This window comes from Sus scrofa, chromosome 1 (genome assembly GCF_054392235.1).
Source record: "Sus scrofa isolate SSC_HxYL_T2T_F1_AM1 chromosome 1, Sscrofa_HxYL_maternal_Yorkshire_Landrace_v2.0, whole genome shotgun sequence".
Classification (NCBI taxonomy): Eukaryota; Metazoa; Chordata; class Mammalia; order Artiodactyla; family Suidae; genus Sus; species Sus scrofa.
This window is the reverse complement of record NC_139383.1, coordinates 289,041,191-289,066,309: the sequence shown is the minus strand read 5'-3', so window position 1 is coordinate 289,066,309 and position 25,119 is coordinate 289,041,191. Positions and strand designations below refer to the sequence as shown.

Here is a 25,119-nt window from a genome sequence, read left to right as displayed (position 1 = left end):
GATCCGAGTGGGGAGCCTGGGAGCCCTGCCAAGGCAGCTCCCGGGCTGGGGGACAGGGACCACTGCATATCGTCCAGCTGGGCCCTGCAGGGCAGGGAGCCAGCAGCCATGAGGGCCTGGACAAGGCAGGCCTCGCACAGCTAAGGACAGAAAGCTGCAGGGCCCGGGGCCAGGGAAGGAAGCAGCCCCGCAGGGCGGCAGAGGAGCCACCGGGGGGCAGGTCCTGCCTGGTACTGGGCCGCACGGGTGCAGAGGCTGCTGAGAAAGCCATGCTCCGGGGCTGGCGAGAACCACGCCCAATCGTACATGCAGGGAAGGCCGGGCCTGAGCCACTCGGGCATCGGGTCCTGGGCAGGCGGCCAGGCCAGGGACAGCTTTCTTGTCCTCATTCTGGAAACCCATACCCTGTCAGGCCTAAGGGACACCTACTCTGGGAGTCAAGGAGGGAGGACAGGGCTGGCCAGGACCCTAAAGAGCCGCAGGAGAAACCCCATGTACCAAGGATGCTGGTGAGGCAGCTGGGACCCACTGCGGCCACATCTTTACCCAGCACGAGTGCCCAGTGCCTGCACATGGGGCTCCTGCTTCAGACGCCCCCAGCCCCACCCCTGCAGGCAGAAACAAAGCTGATCTCGGGCTCCCAGCCTGGCACACCAGGTTAATGGACCAGCTTGTCTTTCCGGAGACACCAGTTCGACCCTTGGCACAGAGGTACGGATCTGGCACTCCAGAAGTGGTGGTGTCGCAGCTTGGACTCAAGTTCAACAATCTGGCCTGGAAACTTGCACATGGTGCAGGTTCTGAAAGCAAGCAAGCAAGCAAAGCTGACCTCAACACACGAGGCCTGACCTAAACTCTGCCCCTTCCGCAGACCGCACAGGCACTTCAGGGAATAAAAGACGCAGACACCAGTTAAAACAAACGTACATTTATCCTGACTGAAAAGTCCCTCCACGGAGCTGGCCTGGGAGCAGGTGACCTTCCCGCCCAGCCCCGCCCCGCCCCGCCCCGCACCTGCAGGGCAGGGGGAGGATCCCTGAGTCCAACGTGTAAACACTGCAGCTGCCGGAGCCCGGCTGCTGCCCATAAGGTCACGGACACCCCGAGACCCTGGGGTCAGGGCACGTCCACAGGCTCTGAGACCTCGAGGCTGAGCCGCACCCGGGCTGGCCCCTCGGCTCCCGTCTCTGACCACCACATCGCGCCTCCGGGGACCCCGAGTGGCCCAGGGTGACCGCAGGCCCCGGGACCCCCACGGAGCCCGTGCGCGGCGCAGCAGCAGGAGGCACCCGGGCCTCGGGAATCGAGTCAGAATCTGATCTTCTCAGGAAGGAGGCGGAAGGCTCCCGGGGGCAGGGCCTCCCCACATCACAGCGCTGACGTGTTCCGACGGGCTCCTGATGGCCAGTGTCCTGATGACAACCAGGCGAGGCGCCCGGAGCCAGAGGCGGAGCGCGGGCGCCAGCAGCCCCCTCAAGCGCCTCCGAGGACCCGAAACGTCCCGGGCCGGACGGCCGCTGGCCTCTGCCATCGGCCCGGCCCGGAGCACGTCCCGCCAGCTGGGTGGGCGCCGCACAGCCGAGGGCAGGGCCAGGGTCTTGCCGACAGGCGCCCTCGGCGACCACGCGCGGCAGAGCCCCGAGCCGCGCCCACCGGGCAGCGGGCCCGCCCTAGGCGGGGGCCCAGATGGGCAGGGGGTGCGCCTCGGTGTTGAAGACGTAGGCGTCCAGGCTGAGCAGGTCCGGGTCGTCGGAGAAGAGCAGGTACAGGTACTTGAGGGTCTCCCCGAGGAAGAAGCTCTCCATCTTGTCCCTGGGCTGGGGGTTGCGGGCATCCTGGACGTTGCCGATGGACGAGTAGCCGCCCGAGGGGACCTGCGCGAGAGCCCAGGCCGCCGGGTCACGAGCGCAGGTCGGCCGTGCGGGGCGGCCGGCCGAGGCGCCCTCCGAGCCCACGCACCGCAGCCCGCCCGGGGGCCCGGCGGGGCTCCTCCCGAGGCGCCCTGGGGTGCCAGCAGCCCTCCAGTGACCAGGTGCAAAGTGCTGCGCGGGCCACATGGGGGACCCGCAAAGGACCCGCTCTGTGGCCTCGGGCCGCTGCAGGGACCCTCCCGACACGGGCTGGCCCCTCGAGACCGGAAGGAGGCGGGCCCGGCCCCCTGGCCCCCGGGTCCCGTGCACCCTGAACGGCGAGGCCAGGGCAGGGGACGGGCGGGAGCCGGGGACGCTCACCCTGGTGTACGCGTTGAAGCTCTGCAGGATCTCCCAGCCCCAGTCCTGGTACTTGCGCTCGCCCGTGAAGCGGTACAGGTAGAAGAGGCTCTCGACCGTCTCGGGCCGCAGCAGGTTGTGCCTGTCAGCCGGCTGGGGAGGACGCGGGCTCAGGGTTCGCCTCCCTGCGCCCCCCTCGCTCCCCCCCAGCACCGCCCCCCTCCGCCGCCAGCTCACCTTGACCTGCACGTCCTTCGCGGCCTTCTGGGAATACAGGTTGAAGTGCGCGATTTCGGGGCTCAGCCCCGTCTCCATCTGACGGTTCATCTGGTAGCAGGTGTCCATGAGCGCCCGGGCCAGCTCCATGTGGTCAGCGGGCAGGCCGTGGTGGGCGCCCAGAGCCAGTGTCCCCGGCAGGAAGCACACCAGGTGGTCCTGAAACCAGAGGGTCTCCACCAGCACGGCCTCCACGGCGGGCCGGCGCCCCCTCCGCTCCCGCCCCCCGGGGACCCCAGGAGGCCTGCGGGCCCGCAGGGCTCGGACAGGGCGCTGAACCGCAGGCAGAGCCCCCAGGGCTCCACGTGGGCAGGGAGAAGCTGCCGGGAGGACCGCCCGCCTGATCCGGGGCTCCCCCACCCCCGCCCCAAGTGCCGACAGGAGGGCCGGGGCTGCAGGCGGGGCTGGGAGTGGAGGGCTGGGCCCCGGGGGCAGGGGAGGGGCCGGGGGGCGGGAGGGGCGCTGGCACCCCACAGACCTCGGCTCCCCCTGCCGGCCCGGGACACCCCAGGCCCTGCAGCCCAAGGCCGCCCCGACAGCTCCTGCTCTGTGGCCAGAATCGCACGGCTCCCTCCACCATCGGGCGTCAAGGACAAGTTGGGGGGGGGGGCGCCAAGGCCCCGCTGGACCAGGCTCCTGCTCACCATCTTGGCGCTGAAGTGGCCGTGGGCAAGCTCCCCCACGAAGGTGAGCTTCCGGGGCTCCGACCTGCCCAGGAGGTGCCTCCTGATCCCCTCCACGGCTTCCAGGTAGTCGTCCCGCAGCCTGTGCAGACAGCAGGGCCCCGTGCTCAGGCCCGGCGGCTGCTCGGCCCCAGCCTCCCGGGGACAGGGCACAGCCTGAGCTGCTGTGTGTGTTCCAGGGGCCGCCAGGCCTGGCTCGCCCCCCAGGGGTCCCGCCTCCATAGCCCCCAGGGCCCCCCAGACCAGCCCGGGCAGAGCCCGGGACCCTTCACGCCCACGCCGGTTCTTGAGCCCACCCCACGGGCTCCCAGGGGCACAACCCTCGTGTCTCCCCCGGGCATCGGCCTGGGGCTGCCCCGCCCCCGAGTCGGGGTCACGGTCACCCCGGGGCGGAGCCAGCACCCTCACGAGGGCTCGTCTGCCTGTTCCAGGCCGGACCGTGAGCTGCCGCGCTGCTTCCCAGGACAGCGTGCGGGCTGAGCGGCAGGGTGCTGAGCAGAGGAGGCCCGGACCTTCCCGGCTGCCCTCCCTCCGCCGGGTGCTGGGCCCCAAGGAAGACCCGGGCCCGCCTGGCGCGGACCACGCGCCGCCCCCGGGGTCCGGCCAGGCCCTGCCTCTGCACGCAGGCCGTGGGGAGAGAGGCCGCCCACGGAGGCGCCGAGGCCCGGCCTGGGGAGGCCGCCGTGCCCTGCCCGAGCGCTGGGGCCCCGAGGCAGAGGAGCGGGCCTCACTGCGTCTCCGTCTTCCCGCCCTGGATCCACTGCTTCAGCAGGTACTCGTAGTAGCTGTCGGCCCTGGCGCCCAAGGTGAACACGCCCAGGTGGGTGAAGAGCCCGCTGTTGGTGTTGATGAACATGGGCACCAGCCCGTCCTTCTTGCCCGACAGGGAGTGCACGTGCCTCGCCACCTGCTCCACCGCCTCCTGCGGGCACCAGGGGGTGCGGGTGAGCGGCTCCGCCCCGCCACTCCGGGGGGTTTTGGAGAAGCGGCCGCACCGCACGGCGCCCAGGTCTGCGGCCACCCACAGACGCGGCTGCCTCGCTGGGCCGCGGAGGCCGCGGGCCCTGCCGACGGGGCTGCTCGGGTCCCGGGGACAACTCCCAGCCCCAGTGCAGGGGCGGTGTCTGCCCAGGTCCTGAGAGATGTCACAGGAGCACGCTCCCGAGACCCTGGGTGAGGGTTTGCCAACAACACAGAAAACACCAACGCTTCAGTCCAGTAACGGGCAGGGGACCGGGACCCACAGCTGTACACAGAGGACACGCGCACGCCGACCGCTCACACGCGGCGCTCTGCAAATGGTCAGTGAGGGCACGTGCAACTCCAGCCGGCTCACCCCGCACCAGGCGGTACGTGTTCGGTCTGTGCTGCGGCAAGATGCACCCTTTGCGGGGCGGGACCAGGGCAGGAAGCCTGTTGCTCATGTCCCTGGCGGCAAATAGGTCAAGGCCCGCGTGACGGAGGGAGGAGGAGAGACTGCTGCCCAGGAAAAGGAAGCCCAGTGACAAGGCCGCAGCTGCAGAGCAGAGAGCCCGGGGGGCAGACAGACCGCCACTGCCGTCTGACGGGAGAGCCCCACGAGGAGGAACCGCCAGAGCAAAGCCTCGTGCAGCCACCTAGGGCTGAGCAGCGACCAGGCGAGGCGCCAAGAGTGCCAGGCATCTTCCTAAAAGCAGATGACGGTGACAGCAGCAAACACGGGAGAACACGCAGCGTGCACGGGAGAGGCCGGGCTCCCCAATTAGACCCCACGCCAACCTCAAGAAAAGCAAAGCTGATGAAACAGATCAACGTGGAGAAAAGCCACATGCTGCGAACTGGTCCACAGGGGCCCGGGTGACTGGGACAGTGACTGCTGAGGACTCAGGCAACGGGGGGCAAGACAGCTGTTACAGGGGGTCCTCCATCCACGGACAGGTCTGTACTGACCACGCACCAGGGCAGACGTGTGCACGGCGCCCACCCCGGGAGCCCCCGCAGGGACGACCACCAGGTCGCCAGCACAGAATTGGCCACAGAAACCCGGCCTCTCAACACATCCCGCAGCACGTGACCGCGACAGGGCCACCCCGCACGAGGGCACAGGCGGGCCCCAGGACAACCGTGGGGGGAACCGGGGCCCCGCAGAGCGCTGCACGACAGGCCGTCCGCCGGCAGCGCCCTAGGGACGGGCACGAGCGAGGGCGGGCCGGGCACAGGACCCTCCCAGTCGATGCCTTTCATGCCCGCGCGCCTGGTACCACAAGACGCTGCCGTCCTCCAAGAAAGAATGGGGACAGTCCCCCAAACAACATCGTCTCTTGGCCCAGCCCACCGGCCACGCAAACTGCACCCGCTGCGATGAGCAGAGGCAGCTCCCGCGACAAACCCGCTCCAGCCAGAAACGCAGCCCCTCCGTACCTGAAACTTCTTGTTGCCCGTGAGACGGGACAGCTCCCGGAACTCCAGCTGAATGCTTGTCACCTCGGCCACCGTGCTGTCGGAGGTCCATCGGGGCGGGTGAGCAACTCCAGTGCCGATGTTGACGTCGGAGTACGGAATCTTCGAGGGTGTTTGGAACGCAGGCATCAAGCGATTTCCAAAGTCCTCCTGACACAATACAGCGAGGAGTCACTCACTGCTGCCCCCCAGCGGCCCTGCCTCCACGTCACACGCTGGCCCGTCACCCGTTTTCATCCAATTAAGTGGAAAAGCATGAGCTTGGGGCCCCCCGGGGCCCCAACACCCAACGGCAGCAGACACCGAGCTGGACTCCAGCAGCGCAGGAAGGTTCTCCCGCAGGCGCTGACACGCACGTGTGCGGGGACCGACTCGTGTGCATCGATCGGAGCCGGGAGGTGGGAGCAAACGCCCGCCCCGGACCCCACGAGCCGAGCACGACTGTGGAGCACTGGACACTCACAGCCTTCTCCAGGAAGAGGTCGTCCCCCGACAGGTGGAAGGCGCTCAGGAGCCCCCCCAGGATCCGGATCGTGCTCTCAAACAGATTGACGTCCACGTTCTTCTGAAACCACAGTTTCTCGGACACCCACTCCCTGGCCTCTGCAAATTCTGACACACGAGACAGCAGCGGTACAGGACGCGTCAAGAGCGTCAAGAGCCACGGCGGGACACGCGCGCGGCCCTTGGAGAGCTCTGTCCCTGCGGGGCCTCTGTCCCTGCGGGGCTGTCACGTCCCGGCGCCAAATATGTGGGGCGGGGGGCGGAACGCGGCTGGGCACAGCCTGGCAGCTTAGGACAAATGCCGGACCATCCAAGGCCACGACACAAAGGAGCACCGCAGAGCAACTGGGGGGCGGGCAGCCTTCAGCCCAATCACCAGGCTGAAAACCGGTGCTGACGTCACCAGCGCAGAAACCCGAGACACAGCACCCCAACGAGTGGACAGCAGGGGACAGAGGAACCGCCCCCGGGCCCCAGCACGTCCACCCCGGCACCCAGGACGAGGGCAAACGCGGCCCCAGAAGGACCCGGGAGGGAAGACGTCCCGGGAAGCTGTCTGGCTGCCTGCCGAGGGGCACCCGCGGGAACCCGGCCGCGCGCCAGGCGTGAGCGGGTACCTTTCTTCAGGCCCAGAATCCACATGGTGTCCAAGGAGTCGATCAGCGTGAGGCCGAGGCCGAACCACTCGGCGAAGGACCGCGACACGGGCTTCAGCTCGTCGTGGCCCCAGGCAAACTTGTGGTACCCGGCCCACGCGTGGCGGAAGGCCTCCACCACGGCCTGCTGGCGCTCGTTCTGCTGGGCTGGGAGGAGGGAAGCGGGCCGTGGGGATGCCTCCGAGGGCCCCAGGAGCACCAGCGGGGGACAGGAGGCGGTGCTGCAGGACCGACGCTCAGAGCCACGCCCGCTGCCCTCCTGCCCTCGCGACCCTCAGGGCAGGGGACACTCAGCGGGCAAAGGCAGCCGAGGCCACAGAACCAGTGCTGCTGCCTGCGCCATCTGGGCTTGGGGACGCAACGTAGGACGGGTGCCGGGGACAGGACACCTCATCTCCCAGTGCCCACCCCCGGCTCCATCAGCTCCGGGCGCGTCCGCAGGGGACGCGATAGGCTACCAGCACCGCCAAGGCCGCGAGGAACCCTCCCACGGCGCCCTCTCAAGACCACGTGCACACGGGCGACCATGCGGGGGTCGTGTGTGGCCACAGCTGCCCCTTCACGTGTTCCAGGCCACCCGTGTCGATACCCACAGCCATGCGCCCATTCCCGATGCCACACGGGGCCAGGCCACGCAGCGCTCACAGGGCGCCAGCCCTGCCGGCCCCCACCCACCGGGGCCGGAGGCGGGGATCCCGCGAGGTCGCCCACAGCTGTCGGCCCGGGGGCACCATGAGGGCCAGCTATGTGCCCACAGGCCTCGGACCCAGGACCCCGCCCCCCGGACACCGGCCCAGAAACGCGCCTCCTCTGGCGTGTGCCTCCCGTGGCTGCAGTGCTCGGCCCAGGCCGCCAGGCCGCCCAGGAGCCACTGTCGTCACCAGAGCTCTAAGGGCCCGACCCGAGGACCGGGGCCCGCGGGGTGTCCGAGGGAGAGTGGCACGGGGCACGGCGGCGGGAGCCACCCCCTCGCCCGATGCTCCTCTGTGCCCCCTCGCCCCCAACGTCCGAAGGCCCAGGAGAGGCCCCGGGGCCCGGGTGCAAGCTCACCTGGATCCTGTGGGATCCTCGCAGCCTGCGGGGAAGGCTTGGGGGTGCCCTCTGCCTTCCTCAAGGGGTCTCGGGTGCCCTGCTCCGGCTCTGTCGCGGCTCCTCTCCAGCTGGAGGGGACGGACGAGGAGGGGCGCTCAGAGCCGGAGCACAGGCACGGGGCGCTGCGGTTTGGCTCAGACCCCAGGTGGGAGCGCCACCCGCAGGCAGCCGCCTCAAGGGTAAGCCCTCCTCCCCGGCCCGGTGCTTCCCCCTGCTTTTCGGAGAAGAGCTGCCCCAGAGAAGGACCTGGTCTCCCACACTCAGACCCCCGCCCGCTCCTGGTACCTGGTTCTCTGCGCGGCGCCTTCCCAGCCAGCGCCGCCCGCCCCCGCCCCCGGGGCCGCCGCATCCTGCCCCCTGTCCTTGGCGTCGCTCTCGGGGGCTCTCATCTGCAGCTTGGGGGGTCCCCGGCGGAAATGCCTCTGAGGCCTCTGCGCAAACACAAGAGTCACGCGTGAAACGACTCAACTGCTGGTTCTCTTGCAGCTGGAACCTGCCTCCGGCTCAGGGCCGGCCCCACGCTGCGGGTGGACCCCAAGAGGCTGTCCCTTCCCGGAGGAGGCCGCGTCCACCTTCCCGTGGAACAAAGAAGAGGAGGAAAGAACGCCCGCCGGCTCTTTCACACGCAGCCCCTCCAGGAAGACAGGTTGTGGGCAGCCCCCCGCCCCCATCCCGCCGGCAGCCCTGCAGCAGGGAGTCTGGCAGGCAGCTGGCCCGGGGACTCTCCCTGGGGGGCCTCGGCAGTGCCGGGCGTCCCCAGCTGCACAGCACCCGGGTTCTCGGGGCCACCCCCCTGGAGCCCCCTCCCTCCCTCTGCAGGGACCTTCCCAGGCTCTGTGGCAGCCTCCCACCCCCTGGGCCCTACACCCCCTACTCCCTGCCCACCTGCCCAGCCCCCCCGTAAGGGCAGCAGTGGAGCAGGACTAGGAGGACACGCACCCCGCACCCGAGGAGTCCCAAGCCCGACCCTGCCACTCGGGGCCCTGGCAACTCGGCCACCTGCCTGAGTGCCCCCGGCCAGCAGCTCCCAGGGACAGGGGACCCGTCTCCTTCACACCTACCAGGAGCCTGCCCAGCAGGCCTGCAAAGAGGAGGAAGGAGAGAGGGCCCCTCCTCCTCTCCCCAGGAATCCTCCGTCCAACCAGCCCACCGCGAGACACCTGAGGCTCAACCCTCACACGCGGGCTGAGGATCAGAACCCTCCCCGTCCATCTGAAACGGCACCCGCTGTTCTCCAGGGCTTCTGGAAAGGACCCGGCCACAGCCCCACGTACGGCTGAGTCACAGTACCTGCGGTGGGCCCCCCGGGAGGGTTTCCGGCTTCGCCTCTGCTTTCCGAGGAGCTGGCAGGATGGGTGGGTTGGCTGGTCTCACGTTCAGTTCTTCCGACGACCTGCCCTCCAGGGCTGAGCAAGAGAACCTAGGTCACCCGAGACAGGCCACCAGGCCTGGAGGAGAGCGGGGCAGGTGGCTGAGCACCGCACGCCCGGCCCTGACTCCTGCACAAGGAGGAGGACGCAGCGGAACCACCGGAAAGCAGGTGCCGGGAGCCGAGAACGGCCGAGGGAATCCCACCTTCTCTAGAGCCTCCGGGGTTCGCCCTTCTCCCCGCCCACAGCCCGGCTCCCTGCTGCCACCGTCTCCACCTCGGGGCACAGAGGGAGCTCCCCACAGAGGCGCTTGGCTGTCCTCCTCAGAGAAGCAAGCTCAGGGCAGTGCAGACGGGGCCTCTCCAGCCACACCGGCCCGGCCCCGGCCTTCCCGAACACCCGGTGGCCCGTGGTAGAGGCGCACGAACGCGGTGACACTGAGCGTCCGACCTCGGGACCGGACCCTCCCTGACCGGAGCCGGGCCGCGAGGCCAGCCCTTGCCCGGGCCCTTGGGAACAGCACACAGCCTCTGAGCCACGGCCACCCTCCGGCCGGGGGGCTGTGTGGAAACCCCCGAGGCTTCTCCTTCCTGCCTCCTCCTGCCCATCCGCTGCGGCCCCTGCCTCCTGCCGCTGCAGGACCACCGCTGCCCCTGTCTTGTCCCCCTCCGTGACCACACGCCTCCCTTCAGGCCGCCCGCAGCAGCTGGTACCTTTCCACTCCTCAGCCAGGCTGACGAAGGACAGGAGGCCGCAGAGCGCGAGAAACGCCAGCAGGAGGAGAATCACGTTCCGCTGTAACCTCGACAGCTGCTTCCATTGCTACGAGAGGGACGGGCGAGCACGCGTTTCACCGAAAATGGCCCAACTGGAGCCCTCTCCCCGTGCTCCAGACTCTGCCGGGACGCCGAGAGATTCAGAAGCCCCGCTGTTTCCGAGCCGCGGCCAGTTCCCTCTCCGCAGGGGTCCCAGGCTGCCGGGACCCCGCAGGTGACACGTCGCCCTGGTCCACGTAGGAGGGGACGGAAAACGTGCCCTGAAAGCGTCAGGCCCCGTGCGTGGCCCGTGGAGGAGGACCGGCCTCCCGAGCGTCCCGGCTCAGGCCCCCTTGTGGCTTTGTCGCCGCCCGGACCCGCTGGGCCCCCGACTCGCGCCCCAAACCAGGCCCCCGCCCGGCCCGCGCCTCACCCGCCAGCAGGAGCGCCGTCTCGGGCCCTTGCTGTCGTCGTAGCTCCGGCCAGAGCTCAGCGTCACCGAGATGAAATCCCGACGCGGCTCCGGCGGCGGCGGATACATGACAGCGGCGGAGGTCCGCGAGACCTCGCCCCCGGGCGGCGTCAGGAGGCTGGGCTCCGAGCGGGGCTGAGAGGCCGGCCGGTCCTGCTGCTGCCGGGAGCTGCCATCGCAGCGCGGACCACTCCCCGCCCATCGCGCGGCGCCACCAATGCGCCTCTGCCGCGCCCCCGCGTCCCTCTGCGCCTGCGCCCGCCGCCCGCCGCCTCTCCGGCGGCGCCCTACGTCCTACGACGCTCGCGTCTGTGCGTGCTTGCGTGCGCGGTGACCTCACGCCCTCGGCGCGCGCGCGCCTGCGCCCACCTCAGCCGCGCTTCCTGGCTGCGGAGGTGCCGAGGCTCCGCTGCAGAGGGTCTCCTCCGCCCTGCTGGTGCTTGCTCCCCGGGGCCGTGCTTCTTCAGGGCCTGTGGGCGGTGGTGGCCGGGTCTCTCGAGATCAGTGAGACCCCGGACCCCAGGTCTGGACCTCGCCCGCCCAGCCGGTGGATTTTGAGGCGTGTGCCAGCCTGCACCTGGGGTCCGGCCGAGCGAGGGATCTGAGTGCCCGGTGCAGTCAGAGGCTCTCGGAGTTTTAAGCCATTGGCCCTGTGAACCTTAATAGTCTAGTCAGCGCTTTTGCCCGCAAAGTAAAATTATTCAGGAACGGCAGAGAAACTGCAATTACGGACGTCCAACGTCTACAAATAATATGCAAGGCTAGAAACCAAGGGATGTTATTTTGCACAGAAAAAAAGTTGGGAGGGGCTGCTTTCTCCCAACACCTCCGTTGACCTTAAAAATAAAATAGCCAGCGGAGGTCTGCGACTAGTGGGTTAAGGATCCCGAGTTGTCACTGCAGCGATTCGGCTTGGGTCCCTCCTGTGGCGTGGGTTCCCTCCCTGGCCAGGGAACTTTCACGTGGTGCAGCCAGGGCCAAATTAAACAGCCAGTTATCAGAAAAAATGGGTTCACTCAGGAAAAACAGAGAATTGCAATTTGGGGTAAACTTCTTATAGAAAAACTACAGGCGAGTCCGCAGAAACCAAGAAGTATACATTTTTTGTTCCTAAGAAGTGGAAATTGTAGGTGCTGTTCTAAACAGAGTCCGTTAGAGGAAACTGGGAGTTGTAAATCTAGTGGCTTCTCGTTGGCTGGTCTCATCTCTCAATGGTGAACTGTTTGTTGCCTGGCGGAAAGGAAATCTTCCTCCTGCTGGGTAGTAAGCAGCCTCTTGCCCGGGAATGTGAAAGGGGGAATGTGAAAGGTCGGAGTTCCCGTCGTGGCTCCGCGGGCTGTGAATCTGACGTGTAACCCTGAGGATGTGGGTTTGATCCCTGGCCTCGCTCAGCGGGTTAAGGATTCGGTGCTGCTGTGATCAGGAACTTTGAAAGCATCACTGATCGAGAATCAGGTTTTCCGTTTAGTACATCTTGTCTCTTGGTGTCAGGAAGGGCCTTTCCCGGCTGTGACGTCCCCGTCAGAGGGAAAGTGCACCACACGTGGAGCCCATTAAGGCCACATTGACGAGAGAAGGAAGGTGAGCAGGGAGCCTCAGCCTCAGGCATTCCCGTCTGAGGTCCATACCTCGGCAGGGCTGTAGCCTGGGAGCTCCTCCCCCGAGAGTTGAGCAACACCACCCTTTAGGTGTCCTTTCTACAAAGGCTCCACAGGAAACAGGTACAAAGGTTAAAAGTGATTGTGCAGGAAGTTCCCTTGGGGCGCACAGGTAAGGATCCAACACTGCTGCAGCTGGGGTGCAGGCTGCAAACAGTGAAGGGTTGGTCCCTGGCCCAGGAACTTGGATACGCTGAGCATGTGGCTAAAAAGTGTGCAAGGCATTAATTAGGGTTAGGGTTAGGCATTGTCACTGCTGTGGCTGTGGCTCCAGGTTGATCCCTGGCCAGGGAACTTGTGCGTGCCATGAGCACAGCCCAAGATAATGACAATAATAGCATAAAAACAGTAAAATTTTAAGTAATGTGATAATTCCAAATTATATGATGGTTCTAACCCATGATCCTAGGCCTAAAGATGGCCAGCTGAAGAAATCAAAGGACCAGAGAATCAGGACAATTTAATGCAACCACTGCACCTGCTCCCTGATTTTGCGACAGAATTTCTCCTCTCCAGAAAGAGCAGGTAGTCTTTGATATCACACAGATGCTTTCTTGCTGAGCAAGTAGGTGGACGAGTGGCTGCATTTGTCAAAACTAATTTAGCCAACAAGTTAAGTGATGGCTGCCACGCCCTCGGCTGGGGAATTGGCCAGCTGGTCTCATGTTAGGAAAAGATTTCTTTTTTCCTTTTTTCTTTTTTGTCTTTTTAGGGCCGAACCCGTGGCATATGGAGGTTCTCAGGCTAGGGGTTGAATCAGAGCTGTAGCCGCCAGCCTACACCACAGCCACAGCAACGCAGGACCCTTAACCCATTGAGCGAGGCCAGGGATCGAACCTGCAACCTCATGGATGCTAGTCAGATGCATTAACTGCTGTGCCACGACAGGAACTCCGGTTCCCTGCTTTGCAGTAAATGGGGAAATGCAGATAAGGGTCCAGAGAAGAGGGAGAAGATGGGGCAGAAGCAACAGCGAGGGAAGGGCCTGCAGGCCTGGTCCTGACGTCTGTCAGGGGTCATCCATTCAGTTCCGTGGCATCTCTGCTTCCGGGTCACCAGACGGTGTGCAGCTCCGTCGACGGTGGGTGCTTTGCCAGGTGTGTCAGTTGGCAGCACGGGTGGGTTAGCAGTGGCTGAGTAGTGGGGTCTTGCCAGTGGGGTGGAAGGGAGTCCTTCCGGAGGCGTCTTCTCCAAAAGACAAAGTCTCTGGGTGGCAGGTGTGATCCTTGGGCTCCTCGGCTCCCGGGAGCGCCCGGCGAGCAGACGGCCCTCCCAGAGCGGGACCGTTTCCAGCAGGAGCTCTCAGGCCTTCAGGATGAGGAGGAACAGCTCCCTTCGCCGCGGGTCAAAAGAGGCCCATCTCGAGGGAGTGGCTCTGGGAGGGAGGGAGAAGGGTACGTGGCGATGCTTTGGGCCACCGTGGGGCGGGGGGAAGGGGTCTCTGTAAATCCTGCCAGGTGGGAGTTTCTCTGTAAATCCTGCCAGGTGGGAGTTTCCCTGTAAATCCTGCCGGGTGGGAGTTGGTGGTGCCAGTGGTGCATTCAACGGAGCCTGCAGCCTGGGGCCAGAGAGGCGGGAAAGTGCAAAGCCCGCCCAACAGGGGAGCCTCGTCGAAGTCGGAGACCCGTACAGTGGTCCCCCCGTCACGGGGAAGTTTGAGGGGGGCCCTCAGGGAAGGATACTCCTTTCTAACAAAGGGTTGGCCTCGGAAGAAGCGGCGGCCTGTGCACAGGGGACACGTTGGTCCGGTGAGAAAACGTACAGCGCGAGGTAGCCCAGACTCGGACCCACGGTGGCCTCCAGGGCTCGCGAGGCGGTGCGGAGGGTCTGGGAGCCAAGGGCCCCTCTGTTCGGTCCAGGTTTGTCCTCCAGTCGCGGGGCTTGTCCCCATACTTGCGAGCAAAAGCGTCGTTTTGCCACCTCTTAGGTTTTCTGTTAGCATGTTACGCTGCGTTGAACCCTGTGCCCTTAAAACTCTGTCCGTGTGTCTTGATGTCAGGAGTCTGAACAAGGCATGGCCAGCATTGTTTGATAGTGAAATTTAAGTGTTTTTTTTTAAATTTATATTTATTTTTTGTCTTTTTAGGGCTGCACCTGCGGCATATGGATATTCCCAGGCTAGGGGTCTAATCGGAGCTGTAGCTGCCGGCCTACACCACAGCTCACAGCAATGCTGGATCCTTAACCCACTGAGCAAGGGTGGGGATTGAACCAGCAACCTCATGGTTCCTAGTCAGATTAGTTTCCACTGCATCACAACAGAAACTCTGAAATTTAAGTTAATAAAATAGTGTGCCTATGAAAAAAATGTCTGGGAGCAGAGCAGAAAGGTTTCTCTGGATCATATTTTGGACAAGTGGGCAGGCAAGGGGGATGTTTTTTGTGGCCTTATTAATATTTCCCCACCAGTGCTGGTTCATGTGGTTTAATGCATGTACACTGGTGAGAAGAGGGAGACTCAGATTTTTTTTTTTTTTTTTGGTCATTTTTTTAGGACCACACCTGTGACATATGGAAGTTCCCAGGCTAGGGGTAGAATTGAAGCTACAGCTGCCGGCCTGCACCACAGCCACGGCAATGCCAGACCTGAGCCACGCCTGTGACCTACACCCCAGCTCACAGCAACCCCAGATCCTTAACCCACTGAGCAGGGCCAGGGATTGAACCTGTGTCCTCATGGACACTAGTTGGGTTTGTTACCACTGAGCCACAATGGAACTCCTATTTGTTGGTCTTGATTGGTTCTGCCGAGAGGTTTTGAGAGATCTGTTGGGTTCTGGGCGGGAAGAGTTCTGTGGATTTTGCCCAAGAGGAAGGAGGGCAGTAGCTGATCCAATAGGGACCAATGATCCGTGTCTCCAGAATCAGCGTCAGGACCGTCAGAGACAAAGCAGAGACGGCGAAGTGCCGCTTCATCCGCTTGTCTGGCTGTTTTGATTCTTACTGTCAAATTCTCGAAGTATCTCTCCCTTTGGGGGGGAAGAAAATCCAGCTTGACGTTTTCGGTGACGCCCCAGCCTAATAAGCGAATGTGATGGGGGGACCAGCCGAGGCAGGCGGGCGGCGTCTCTGGGAGGGGGGCTCAACCAAAGGGAGCCGGTTCAGAGGTGGGGCTCTGTGGGTGCTCCTGGGAGCTCCCCCCTACTTGGGCCATTTGAGTCCGAGGTGAGGACCGCTTTCTCGCTGGTGAGCCCTGAGAGGGTGGCTCTGGTGCCAGTGAGAGCGCTTCTGCCCCGGGCCTGAGGGTGGTTTATCTGAGCTGATTCAGAGGGAGCGAGGGGAGAACGCGGTACATCCTCGGAGCCCCATGCCGGGGGCAGGAGGCTCATGCGCTTGTGACAGTCTGTTGTCCAGTGGCCTGGCTCCAGGCAGTAGCAGAAACCGGGAGGGTTTGGGTTTGGCTTAGGGGCCTCCATGTGCCAGAGCTGAAGGCTAAGCGTTTGAGGAGTTCCTGCTGAGGCGCAGCAGGATGGGCCGCATCTCTGGAGCGTTGGTACACAGGTTCGGTTTCCGGCCTCGGGCAGTGGGTTAAGGATCCAGCGTTGCCGAAGCTGCAGCTTAGGTCGCAATTCTGGCTTCGATCCCTGGCCCAGGACCTCCATAGGTCATAGGGTGTGGCCAAAAAAAAAAAAAAATGTTTAAATGCCTTCCTCCTGGTCGGATCATCCAGGGTGCAGGTGAGTTGCTGGGCGAGGTCAGCTGACTCTGCAGCAGACAGGGCTTTCCGCCCCCCTGCAGTCCGTTGGGTAGGAGGGGGGACCCAGTTCAGCCAGTCACGAGCACAGAGGTACCTAACAGCTGCCTGAGTGGGTTCAGCCCCCAAAGGAAGAGCGGCGTTTTCTTTAAAGGCATCGCTGTAATGCTCGTGAACAGGTAGACAGGTCTGTTGGATCATGGTGTGAAAGCCTGAATCGTTTTTCCATCAACAGACTGAGGGAAACCTTTTGAAATTGCTCGGTAATGACCTCCAGAGAGTCCTGGGGCTGTCTGTCAACGGTCAGAAAGCCCCTTTGAGGTTTTCCCACCTGGCAGGTTTCCTCCAGTGTTGCCCTAAAGGGACACCAACAAGCACATGGACTTGACTGGTACAAACCCGCAGAGCCGGCTTGGTTAAGTTTGGACACCTAATGTCACTTCTGCAGCGAACCTGCGGGTGTCCCCAGTTACTTGGGGAGAATCTTTGACTGTGGCTCACAGTTCAACTTTATTTAGTTCAGGGAACATAAAAAATGAGGGATTTTCGAGTTGGGTCCCTGGCCTCACTCAGTGGGTTAAGGACCCAGCATTGCTGTGGCTGTGGCGCAGACCGGCAGCTACAGGTCTGATTCGACCCGTAGTCTGGGCACCTCCATGTGCTGCAGGTGTGGCCCTAAAAAGCAAACAACAAAACAAAAACTAGGGATTTAGCATTTGAGCCCCCAGAAAGCTCAACTTTCATAAGTTTGGGGGAGGGGGAATCAGGGAGAGATCTGGAGAAAAAGGGAAGTCCAGCAAGACGCTTAGAAGGAGGGAGTGGCCGAGTTGGGGGGGCAAGAACCTCAGAAGCCATTTCATCTTTTTTATTTTTTATTTGCTTTTTATGGCCACACTTGCAGCATATGGAAGTTCCCAGGCTAAGGGTCTATTCTGAGCTACAGCTGCCGGCCTCCACCACAGCCACGCCGGACCCTTTAACCCACTGAGCAAGGCCAGGGATCGAACCCGCAGCCTCATGGTTCCGTCAGAATCGTTTTCGTGCACCACGACAGGACCTCCATTTCATCTTCTTTCCGTCCTTTGCTCGCCTGTTAGTTTAGGAGTGGCATTTTGTTTTGTTTGTTTCTTTGGGCCAACCCATGGCATGTGGAGTTCCCGGGCCAGGGATCAGATCCCAGATGCAGTCGCTACCCAAGCCGCAGTGGCGGCAACAATGGATCCTTAACCCACTGTGCGGGGCCAGGGATCGAGCCTGCGTCCCAACACTACAGAGGTGCTGCCGATACCGTCGCGCCCCGGCAAGAACTCCAGGGGCGGCACTTTTTAAAGAAACTTCGGAGGCCTGGATGTGTCTGGAAGGTTCCAGGTACCAGCTAAGATGAGCCTCCCAATCGGCCTCATTGGCTGGGCTCCGCGGGGCGGGAAGCAAACCTTCCTCCAGCCCGGAGACGGGAGCGGGAGGAGGGTACAGGGCCACGACCGCCCCCTGCAGGCCTCCCGGAGGATCGCCAGCTCAGCGCCTGCTGGGCGAGCTCCCCTGAGCTCAAACTCAGCCCTCCCTCGTGCTCTCCAGGCCAGGCTGCCCACCGCTTCCTGCCATCCCAGCTGTGACCTTTCTGGGCACCGGGAGGGCGTGTGCCTCCTGCTCAGTTCAGGCTTGTCAGAACCTGCTCCAGAAAGATCTTCCTCCTTGCCTGCCCTTCCCTTCTAGGGGTCACCCCTGAGGCCCCGGCAGGGCTTTGCCTGCACCCAGCCCTGCCGGCCCTTCCGGCGGTGCCCTCTCGCTCCCCTCCCTGCACAGCCCATTGCCAGGGAAACGGTGGCATCTGGAGGGCGCACATGCAGCAGCGGGAGCCCCAGGGTCTCCGGTCTGAGGGCCCAGGAGGCCACCCCTGGAGAGCTGGTCCAAGGGGCAGGTCTGGGCTGCCTCCAGGTGCCTGACCCCCTAGGTTGTCTCAGGCTCCCCCGAGACCCTGGGAGAGAGCTGGTGGCAGCAAGGGAGGTTCCTGGGCCGCCCAGGGTGGCATGGGCTCAGTGCGAGGGCTCTTGTTCCCAGAGGGCCTCCACAAACTCCTGCCCTCAGAAGGACACAGACCTGGGAATGCCTGGTGCTACTCCCGCGACCTGTGCTGCGCAAGACCTGCCCTCCCCAGGCCAGGAGATCACAGCACCCTGTGTTTATTCGAAATCCCCGCATCACATGCAAGGTCACGAGTCTGGCCATCTTTCCAAACTCAGCTGCTTCATTCGAGGTTGTCTGGGTTGGGGACGGTGCGGGTGTGTGGCCATCGAGGTAGCAGGAGGGCCTCGTGGGGGTGGGACAGGCGGGGGCGCGGGGAGCCACAGCTGTGGGGAGCCCCTCAGCGTCTCCTGGCTGGCTTGCAGTGTCCCGCAATCACAGACGACGCAAGATGTTGCGGGCCTGATGCGTGGGGTCCCCAGACCTCCCTGTGCTTTGAAACTTTACATAAAGGCACAATTATATGAAAACAAAAGATTCTTCAGACTCAAGCTCTTTGACTAGTTTGCCCAACCAGTTCCCCTTGTAGCAAAGGGTTCCTCGGGGCTGCGGCGGTGGCAGCAGTGGTGGCCCTGGACCGGGGCGGGACCCTCCTCTGCCTGCCTGCGGAGCAGCAGGGAGAAGGCAGCTCAGGCACAATGTTGGGTTCTGGGGTTTGGAAAGCCAGGCAGCCTGGACGGTGCAGAGATGTCTTCGGGGTCGCCACCGTGGCCCTGACCCTGCCATCACGCCCAGGTCAGGGATGTGGGTGCGCCCAGTGTCCACTCCAGGCCACTGGAGGGAAGACAGCACCTGAGCCCACCGGCCGGGCACACCCTTCCCGGGGGGAGAGGCACGCGGCCGAGGCCCAGTGGCAGCCATGTGGACGCATCCGCATCCGCAGAAGAGGCAGGTACCCTGCACCGCTTTCCAGACAGAGAAGCCGGCAGCGGGGCCCAGAGCAGCTAAGCCAGGCAAGGGACCAGGACCAGCTGGTTCCTTCCAGCCTCAGCCGGGCTGCAGGCAGGGGTCTGCCGCCCCAAGTTGGGAGGTTATGCCCCCCTCCCCAAGGGGCCTGAGCCCCAAGATCCGTCACAGCTACAGGCAGGCCAGGCAGAGGATGCAGCAGCCCCCTGGTGAGTACATTCCAGATTCACCAACCACTGCGGAGGCCCCTGGTTCCCGGAGGGAGGCACAAACTCAGGAGCCCCAACCCACCGCAGAGGAGACCCAGGGCCCGAGGCCTTGGGCAGAGATGGGGAGCATTCAGCCCCGGGCATGTGGGCCAAGCTGCCCCACAGCCGCGGCTCGCTGTTGCAACCAGCCCTGCTCAGCGACGGGTCGGGGACCTTCTGTTGTGGCCTCAAGCTGGGCGGGGACGGGGGGCTGGCTGTGACCCCCCAGGTTCAGCTGCCAGGTGGGAGGGGCTGTCCCTTCAAGCCTGTCACCCTGTGAGGGGAGGACACCGTCCCTCCTGTGTTCCCTCCTCACCCCGGGGGGCATGGGCGGGGCCAAGGGGCCGCCATCCTGTCCTCTTGGATCTGCCTCAGACAGGATGCCACCCTCCCTCGGGCCCCGCCCCAGCCTCCTCTGAACCCAGTGTCCAGGGTCCTGAGGGCCTCTGCTTCCCACCCAGACCCCAAGCTGGAAAGCCCGCAGGGCCCGAGGCAGGTCTGGGGGCACTTGTGTCCAGGGGGCGGGGTGACGGCAGAGTCCCCGCCCTCGTGGGGTAAACCGGCAGGCTCCCTTCTGTGATCTGTGTTTCAGAAACTCAGCGGCCTGCTTTCCTTCCCGGAGCCCAGGCCAGGGCTGCGTCCTCAGCCTTGGGGGCCCTGGGGCTGGCAGGTCCAGGAGGGAGTCAGGGCTTCAGCGCCCTGGCCTGGTTCTCGTCTAGGATGAGCGGGGATCCGAACTCCCGGCCTTGCAGGTACACCTCCAGTCCCTGGGAAGGAACAAGGCGTGAACAGGGTCAAGTGTCCACGTCCGAGACCCTGGGTGGGTCCCAGTTCAGCCGGGAGCTGGTGAGGGCGGGGCCGGAGATCAAGGGCTTCCTTCCAGGGTCAAGGGCTATAGGCCACCACGAGACCTCAGGCCAGCACGGGGCTGGCATGGGCCCTCCCATGAGTGGAGGCCAGAACTTACTGGGGGGGGGAGCCAGCAAGGATCCCGCCAAAGCCTGGCTGCTCTGAACCCTAGTGTCAGACCCCAGATTCTGGCTTGTCATCCCAGCCCCCCCAGGCTCTCGAGCCCTCACCACACCTCCTGACCCAGGACGTCCTCTGCCCCTTGAGAGGCTGGGTACCGCACTGGCCAATGGGGCAGAGCTGTGACTTTCTGTCCGAGCACCCACCTGAGCGCCCCTCCCTGTCCACCTCCGATCACACAAGCCTGACCCCAGAAAGGCCCAGATGGGCCAGGTGCCTCTCACCTCTCCAGAGTAGGACACCAGGGGCGAGATCTCGCAGATGGCCGGAGGCTCTCCGCTGCTGGGCAGGCTGGGGGAGCCCACTTGTCAGCACCTGCTCAGGGGCGTGCACCCCAGCCCCCCCTCCCCGGCACCACCCATCACGGGAGCGGGCTCAGTCCCGGCCTGGGCCAGGCTGTCCACGACGCCCCCTTTTCTCAGCGATCTCCCCTTCCCCGGACCCCCGAGCTCTGTCTGAGCGAAGGGCCTGATTGGAGCTGGGAAACCCCCCTCCCTCCCACAGGCATCCCACGCGGCACCGGGGCAGCCGGCTTTAGGTGGTGGAGGGGACAGTCAGGAAGCGGGAACCTAAGTCCTCTTCTTTCCCAGCCCTGAAAAGTGGCCTGCCTGCTGCTTTCTGGATGTCACGCTGGGTTTCAGCTTCAGAACTTCTAAATGAGCCGGGAAGGATGCCACCCGCGCCTCCCCAGGGCCCTGAGCAGACCTCGAGGGCTGGCCTGCGCCTGGGGGTTGGGCCGTGACAAACACCCCGATGCCCTGTCCTCTGGCGGCACCCTGCAGCCCACACTCACCTGGGCTTCTCGGGGAGCCGGGCCCCGTGTGCGTCCAGGAAGTGGGCTCCGGCCTGCAGGGCCCACCGGTAGTGCTGCGTGAGCAGGGCCCGCCGGGCCGTGGAGGGGTTGTCTCTGTCGGCGGAGTCAGCGTTCTTCAGCGGGGAGAACTCGTCCTCCCGCAGCACTTGGAAGGCCACGAAGTTCCTGGCAGGGACAACAGCTGGGGACCCAACGTCCTGGCCCAGAGGCCCTGGTCCTGGGCAGGTGAAGGCCAGGCCAGGGTTACAGTGACTAAGTGTGTGTGGGGGTCTGTTCTGCAGGCAGCAGGCCAGGGAGGGCCCCACAGACACCATGGGGGTCTGTTCCTGAGACCCCAAGTTGCCTCAAGTCCTCCTTTCCCCCCAGCCACACCCCCAGAACTGGGGACCCCAGAGTGGGGGCCAAACACTCTGGAGCCCTCGGCAACCCTGCCTGGAAACAGCTTCCCAGCCCCAGGCCAGAGGCAGGTGGTGGCACAGGCCCAACCCCAAGGCTCTGACTGCCCCTCGTCCCGAGGCTCCCCCCCAGGGCCTGCTCCCTCGGGCCTTCTTGCCCTGAGACCAGCCTGCAGCCCTCCAGCCCCCGCAAAGGGGCTCTCCCACTGGGAAGCCCCCACCTCCACGCCCCTGCCCGGCTGCGCCTCGGAACCCACCGCCAAAGCGGGGGTGGGAAGAAGAGCAAAACAGAGAACGTTGCGTACTTGGCAAACGGGAGCACGTCAAACACAAACTTCTCCATCTTTATCCCGTTGGGCTCGAGCGGCTTTACTGGAGTCCCCTCCTCGTCCACGTAGGGGACCTTCTTCACAGCTACATGTGGCTTCAGCAAGGGCTCCAACTCCCTGGGGGGCCGGGGACAAGGGGAGGGAACACGCAGTTCAGACAGGACAGCTTACAGCCGCACCCTGCCTCTCTGCTGCTGGGGCCGGTGGGCGACAGACCCCAGGCACAGAGCAGCGGGCCGAGGCCTGTCTCGGGGAGGGCAGGGCGCGCTCCTGCACCACCAGCCCCATCCCCGCCCAAGCGCGGTGGCAGCCGGCAAGCCACCGGCTGGAGGTGGTGCCGGTGGGCAAAACCACTCCACCAGAGAGAGGGCCAAGCCAGGGTGGCCACAGAGCCTTGCACCAGCTGCCAGGGGGCTCTTGTGTAGACGCAAGCCCCTTTCTCCACCCCAGCCCAGAGTCCCTGCCCAGCTCAGATCTGCCTGGCTGGCCGGGCGGCCACCTGCCATGCACACCTAGTGACCCTCTGGAGGAAGTCTCGCGTGAAGAAGTGGTTGCAGATGTTGCCCGCGTTGTAGAGCAGGCCCCCGCCGGGTGCGCGCCGTCGCGCCGTCTCGGGGCTGATCTCGCTGTACTCCACCACCTGGGGGACGCCGTCCACCTGGCACACGACGCCCACGGGCTCCTCGGGGTAGGCCTTCTCCACCACCTGCCGCCACCAAGGGAGGGCTGACGGGCGGGGCGGGGCCGGAGGAGGCGGGGCTTTCGGGGGCGGGGCCAGAGGGCGGGGCGAGCGGGGAGCCCCCGCGGGCTCACTTTGGCGCCACAGTCTGCACCGCGCAGCACGCAGAAGCCGATGAAGACCGGGTCCGCCAGCCGCACGAGGATGTTGTCCACGCAGTACACGTGCACAAACTCCACTCCTCGCCGCTCCATGTCCTCTAAGATCTGGTTGTCTGCCAGCGCGCAGTACAGGCCCCCATTGCCGTCTGCAGGAAGAAAGGACGGGCCTTGAGAGGGCTCCAGCCCCGCCCCAGCCAGCCAGAGGCCGCGGAGGCCCCTCGGGGCTGGACCTTGTGCCTGAGGCAGCTCTCTGTCACTATCCAAGGAGCCCTGCGGTTGTTCCACGTGGCAGATGAGAATCAAGGCCCGGACAAGGGAGGCCACTTGCTCAGGACCGTGCAGCCTCCGGGCAGCGTCGTCCGGCCTCGGTCCCAGGCCTCCTGACCCCTGGGAGTAGGCAAGGCAGCTCCTTCCGCCTCAGAGATGGGACATACCTGGGGCCATGGCAACCTTGTCTTTCTGCTCTAGGATGGCCTTGCCATCGAAGGTCACGGCAGGCAGCATGCGCTGTTCGAACATGACCACGTTGTCCGGGTCCAAGTGGAAGAAGTCATGCTCCTTGAAGAACTTGGCCGTGGGCCCCAGCGTGAACTCACTGGTCATGATGTACCTGCAAGGGGACGAGAGGCTGAACCTGCCTTCCGGAGGGCCTGGCCCCGCTGGCATGTGGGGCTGGCAGCAGGGTCCAGCCTCAGCGCAGCAGTCAGGCCTCCATCTGGGCGGGTGCTGGGCTCTGTCTGGGGCTGTGCTGGGGTTGGGGTTCAGGTCTGGTGTGGGGCAGGGCTGGGGCTACCGGAGGGGATCCCTCTGGGGCCAGGGTAATGCAGAGGGCACACCAGGGCACGGTGCAGCGGGTCCCATAGTGCTCGCCAGCCAGTTGCTCCACCCGCCGAATCCGCTCCGCCTGCAGCTGATACAGGGTCTTCCGGCTGGGCAGCCCCACCTGATACATGCCCTTGGGGTAGGCCACGCCCAGGCGAGTGCCCTGCCCCCCAGCCAGCAGCAGCACCGCCACCTTGTTCAGGGCGATCTGGTGGAAACCTGGGGGCATGGGGCGCCATGAGGGGACGCCTGGAACCCACCACACAACCCCCCTTTCATTTTAGAGCAAATCAAAGCAGCGCCTGAGTCTGAGCAGCACAGAACAGAAATCTCCAGATAACATTCTGATCTGGGCCAGGGCCTCACCCAAACCTAACCTTGCCCGACCCTGGCCCTGCGGAGGCTGTGACCACGTCCTCTGGGTTCATTCCCAGTCTGAGTCCTTCAGCTGAAACACGGAGTCCACCGGGCCGGAGCTGCACAACAGGGGGCCTGGCCTCCAGGGGCCACCGCCTCCCCTCCACAGGTGTGACGAGGAGCTTGTGCAAGTGTCCAAGGCGTCCCCTGCTGCCAATGCGTGGGCTGGGCAGCTGGCCATCCAGGTGTGCCCATGCCCAAAACGCTCTCCCTAGGGAACGCCGCCTGGAGGCAGCGTTGGCGGGTTCCCATACCCAGCCCCCAGCCGGTCTGTGCGAGGAGGCTCCGAGATTTTGCCAAGTAAGAGGGCAAACTAAACCCTGAGCACAACCTCTCCTCTCACCAAGCAGTGCGGGCGAGGCCCCTTCCGGCCGGCCCGGGGCGCCCGCCGCCGGGACCCCCGCCCCACCTACCTTCCTCCTCCCAGAGCCGCAGCGTCTCGGGGTCGCCCCCGATCGCGCTGCCCACGCGCTCGGGAGGCAGAGGCCGCAGGCGCGCGGCCAGGTCGGGCGGCGGGCCCGGGGGGCGCGCGCAGGCGTCGGCCGCGCGCCGGCAGTGCTCGCGCAGCGCCTCCGGCTCCAGGGGCTCCAGCTGGGCCAGCAGCGCGGCGCGCGGCCCCGGCGCCAGCTCGGCGCAGAAGCGCAGGAGGTGCTCCTGGCCCGCGCGCTGCAGCCGGGCGCGCACGTCTCGCTCCGAGGTCATGTCGCCGCCGCCACGGTAGCCCGCGCTGGCACTCGTGACCTGCGCGCTCCCACCAGCGTCACGGGACCCGGCGGGCGGGGTCGACCCCCAGAGGGGCGGGCCCAGAACGCCCCGCCTTGACCCCGCCTTGACCCCGCCCCGGCCCCCCGCCCCCCGCCGCCCTTCGGCCCCGCCCCGGGAGGCCGCTTGGAGCCCAGTCCCCTGTCCACCCAGGCGCTGAAGGGCTGGCTTCGGCTGTGTTTCAGCCCCACTGCCCACAGGGACGGGGAGGCTGGGGTCTGTCCCTGCCCGTGGCCGTGTTCGCGGGAATCAAGACGCCTGGCGCCAGGGGCTCCGTGAAGAGACCTCCAGACTCAGGGCTGGGCTGGCCTGGGGACGGTAGAGCCAGGTCGCCAGCAGGGCTGGGTGTCCGAAAGTCATCTAGGCCCCCAGAAGGCCACCCTGCATCCTTGGGGGCTCCCTCCTTCCCATCCTTCACCTTCCCGTCGCCAGGGGACCAGAACCTTGGAGGAGGTGCCCCAGCCTGCCTTGTTATTAAAACGATCAGGTTTTCAGCGTCTTGCTGTTTATGAACTACCTTGTGAAAAATATGAAACAGTAGCTCCAGCCACTTTCTTTTAGAAACTAGTTTTATTGAGTCTTGCGGTTCCCTGGTGGCGCAGCCCATTAAGGATCCGGCGCTGTCCCTGCTGTGGCACAGGGATATTTTTTTGGCAGATGCGACCAAAAGAAAAAAGGAAAAGAAACTAGGTTTATTAAGCCTGTAAGTAATACATGCACATGATT

At 64.8% G+C, this 25,119-nt stretch overlaps 2 protein-coding genes across 5 annotated transcripts; both read right to left on the bottom strand.

Annotated features, from left to right (window-relative positions):
* Positions 1-912: 912 nt before the first annotated feature.
* MAN1B1 (mannosidase alpha class 1B member 1) lies at positions 913-10,646 on the bottom strand. Its single transcript, XM_021081050.2, has 13 exons — positions 10,419-10,646; positions 9,944-10,052; positions 9,151-9,266; positions 8,146-8,291; positions 7,819-7,928; positions 6,730-6,915; positions 6,072-6,220; positions 5,570-5,758; positions 3,901-4,091; positions 3,131-3,251; positions 2,448-2,645; positions 2,232-2,363; positions 913-1,874 (listed from the first exon to the last, which is right to left on the bottom strand). The coding sequence occupies exons 1-13, from the start codon at positions 10,524-10,526 to the stop codon at positions 1,671-1,673; spliced, it is 1,959 nt and encodes a 652-aa protein (XP_020936709.1). The 5' UTR covers positions 10,527-10,646; the 3' UTR covers positions 913-1,670.
* Positions 10,647-16,668: 6,022 nt separating this feature from the next.
* Positions 16,669-24,395, bottom strand: UAP1L1 (UDP-N-acetylglucosamine pyrophosphorylase 1 like 1). 4 transcript variants are annotated; one of them, XR_002340960.2, is made up of 9 exons: positions 24,045-24,395; positions 23,229-23,433; positions 22,827-23,002; positions 22,366-22,538; positions 22,065-22,258; positions 21,529-21,669; positions 20,808-21,045; positions 20,239-20,305; positions 16,669-19,752 (listed from the first exon to the last, which is right to left on the bottom strand). XR_002340960.2 is itself a non-coding variant. In XM_021081055.2 (9 exons), the coding sequence occupies exons 1-9, from the start codon at positions 24,331-24,333 to the stop codon at positions 19,669-19,671; spliced, it is 1,515 nt and encodes a 504-aa protein (XP_020936714.1). In that variant the 5' UTR covers positions 24,334-24,395; the 3' UTR covers positions 16,669-19,668. The 4 variants fall into 4 exon arrangements, 2 of the variants coding, with proteins under 2 accessions (XP_020936714.1, XP_084857571.1); XM_021081055.2 differs by having other exon boundaries at positions 20,808-20,993; XR_014830664.1 differs by lacking the exon at positions 23,229-23,433.
* Between the last annotated feature and the right edge of the window lie 724 nt (positions 24,396-25,119).

What these genes read in the sequence shown, in the direction of transcription:
- MAN1B1 (XM_021081050.2), bottom strand. Translation starts at nt 10,526, where the DNA reads ATGTATCCGCCGCCGCCGGAGCCGCGTCGGGATTTCATCTCGGTGACG. An exon ending in GGCGGGAAGACGGAGACGCA is followed by an intron (nt 3,252 to 3,900) that starts GTGAGGCCCGCT and finishes CTGTCTGCACAG; the next exon opens with GCTGCGGGACGACTACCTGG. An exon ending in CGAAGGACGTGCAGGTCAAG is followed by an intron (nt 2,364 to 2,447) that starts GTGAGCTGGCGG and finishes CGTCCTCCCCAG; the next exon opens with CCGGCTGACAGGCACAACCT.
- UAP1L1 (XM_021081055.2), bottom strand. Translation starts at nt 24,333, where the DNA reads ATGACCTCGGAGCGAGACGTGCGCGCCCGGCTGCAGCGCGCGGGCCAG. An exon ending in CAAGGTTGCCATGGCCCCAG is followed by an intron (nt 22,539 to 22,826) that starts GTATGTCCCATC and finishes TTCTTCCTGCAG; the next exon opens with ACGGCAATGGGGGCCTGTAC. An exon ending in CGGCTCCCCGAGAAGCCCAG is followed by an intron (nt 20,306 to 20,807) that starts GTGAGTGTGGGC and finishes GGGCTCCCCCAG; the next exon opens with CCTGCCCAGCAGCGGAGAGC.